Consider the following 1,611-nt stretch of genomic DNA (forward strand, 5'->3'; position numbering starts at 1 on the left):
AAACAGAACAAACAAACAAAAAAAATTAAAAGATGAAAGACTTTTCCCTTCCCCTTCTCTTGAGGTATGGGTAACAAGACAATATACCTCCTAAAAGTAAAGATGAACATAAAAGTACTAGAAAAATAACTAGATAGAAAAAAACCGAAACCAACAACAACTTTAACTTTGAAGAATAGCTATCTGTTTTTTCCCCGCAATGTACTGTATAGGATAACAAAACCACCACACAAAAAAGTAAGAGTTTGGCTGTCCTGATGGGTCTTTACCTGTATCTTCCCCCATTAGACCATTGCAGTACATGGCATGTCGTTCGATCTTTGTGGGTGGAAAGCTGTGGTCACACAGTGGGCAGGATACCTGGGTATTGGATGAGAAGGTAGAAATAGCTATTTCCTCCTCAGCATCTTCCTTGTTACCAACCTGAAGAACATGACAAACAGCAATTATAATAGCTTTAGTTCATATCTTTCCCCCTAAAGTACTGCAAGAGACTCCGCCCCGTATTTCACTTACTTTCAAAGAGACAACAACAGCTTATCAAATTCAGGAGTAAAGATTGAGAGATACTACTGACAGAGTTAACAGTTACTCAGTGCCTGCCAACTATGTATTAAACACTCTATAGGTATTACTTGTTTAATCCTTATAATCTTAGGAAAGTATTAGCATACTCTTTTATTTTTACACATGAGAAAAGGACTCGTGTAAAACAGTAAAGCAACTTGCAAAGTCACAGAACAAGTAAGTGGGAGAGTTGAAATTCAAACCAAGGACTACTATCTGGCTCCAAAACTTGAGGGCACTGATCTCTACCACATTGTAAGGTACAATCCTCACTGCATCAGTGTGCTGTGTCTGCTGGGTTTCACATTTTGTATATGAACAGCACCTTAAGGACACATTTTCAATCTTACAAAAGGACCATTATTATTGTAAGTGACTTTAAGATAAAAGGAGTTTGAAAACAAAAAAGCTCTAAGCCAAAAATAGCACAACTAGGATTTAAGTTAAGAACGTAAGCCTGTGCCTAGACCCATAAGACCTAAGACCTAAGATCTGTATTTTATTTGTGACTTTTTGGGGTAAAGAAAGAAACTAAGATCCATATACTTAAGAGGCACCAAAGAAGTCATTAGTTAAAACAACCAATTCTGTCAAAGCCACTCTTAAACCTTATCTCTCTTATTCCTCCCTGTTTTGTAGTCATCATTTCTCCTACAGTTGCTGGTGCCTCTTAGAGGCAGTTTTATTTTACCTGTGCAGGTTGATCAAAGCCAAGAACTCTGCAGTGATTAATTCAACAGTGTGCGTGGGCACTGCACCACTACTGCCTAACCCCTGCTTCAAAGGACAGTATGTCCTATCCAATCAATGTGAAAATGTCCTGCATAGCTACTGCTTACATTTAAAGCAAGGAATACCTGGGCTGTCATTACACCTTACTACATGGGGAAAACAAATAAAATATCTTCGGATACAAGAAAACAACATGGCCGGGCGCGGTGGCTCAAGCCTGTAATCCCAGCACTTTGGGAGGCCGAGGCGGGTGGATCACGAGGTCAAGAGATCGAGACCATCCTGGTCAACATGGTGAAACCCCGTCTCTAC

The 1,611-nt window shown here is 39.5% G+C and overlaps 1 protein-coding gene across 5 annotated transcripts in view; it reads right to left on the reverse strand.

Annotated features, from left to right (window-relative positions):
• Positions 1-1,611, reverse strand: part of UIMC1 (ubiquitin interaction motif containing 1) — a 164,607-nt gene that overhangs the window by 52,804 nt on the left and 110,192 nt on the right. For all 5 annotated transcript variants that reach the window (XM_017512826.1, XM_017512830.2, XM_017512825.2 and 2 more), the window contains one exon: positions 270-423. In XM_017512826.1, coding sequence (XP_017368315.1) covers positions 270-423 — 154 coding nt within the window. The remainder of the gene's footprint in view (positions 1-269; positions 424-1,611) is intronic.

The sequence above is a fragment of the Cebus imitator genome, unplaced genomic scaffold (genome assembly GCF_001604975.1).
Source record: "Cebus imitator isolate Cc_AM_T3 unplaced genomic scaffold, Cebus_imitator-1.0 Scaffold478, whole genome shotgun sequence".
Taxonomy (NCBI): Eukaryota; Metazoa; Chordata; class Mammalia; order Primates; family Cebidae; genus Cebus; species Cebus imitator.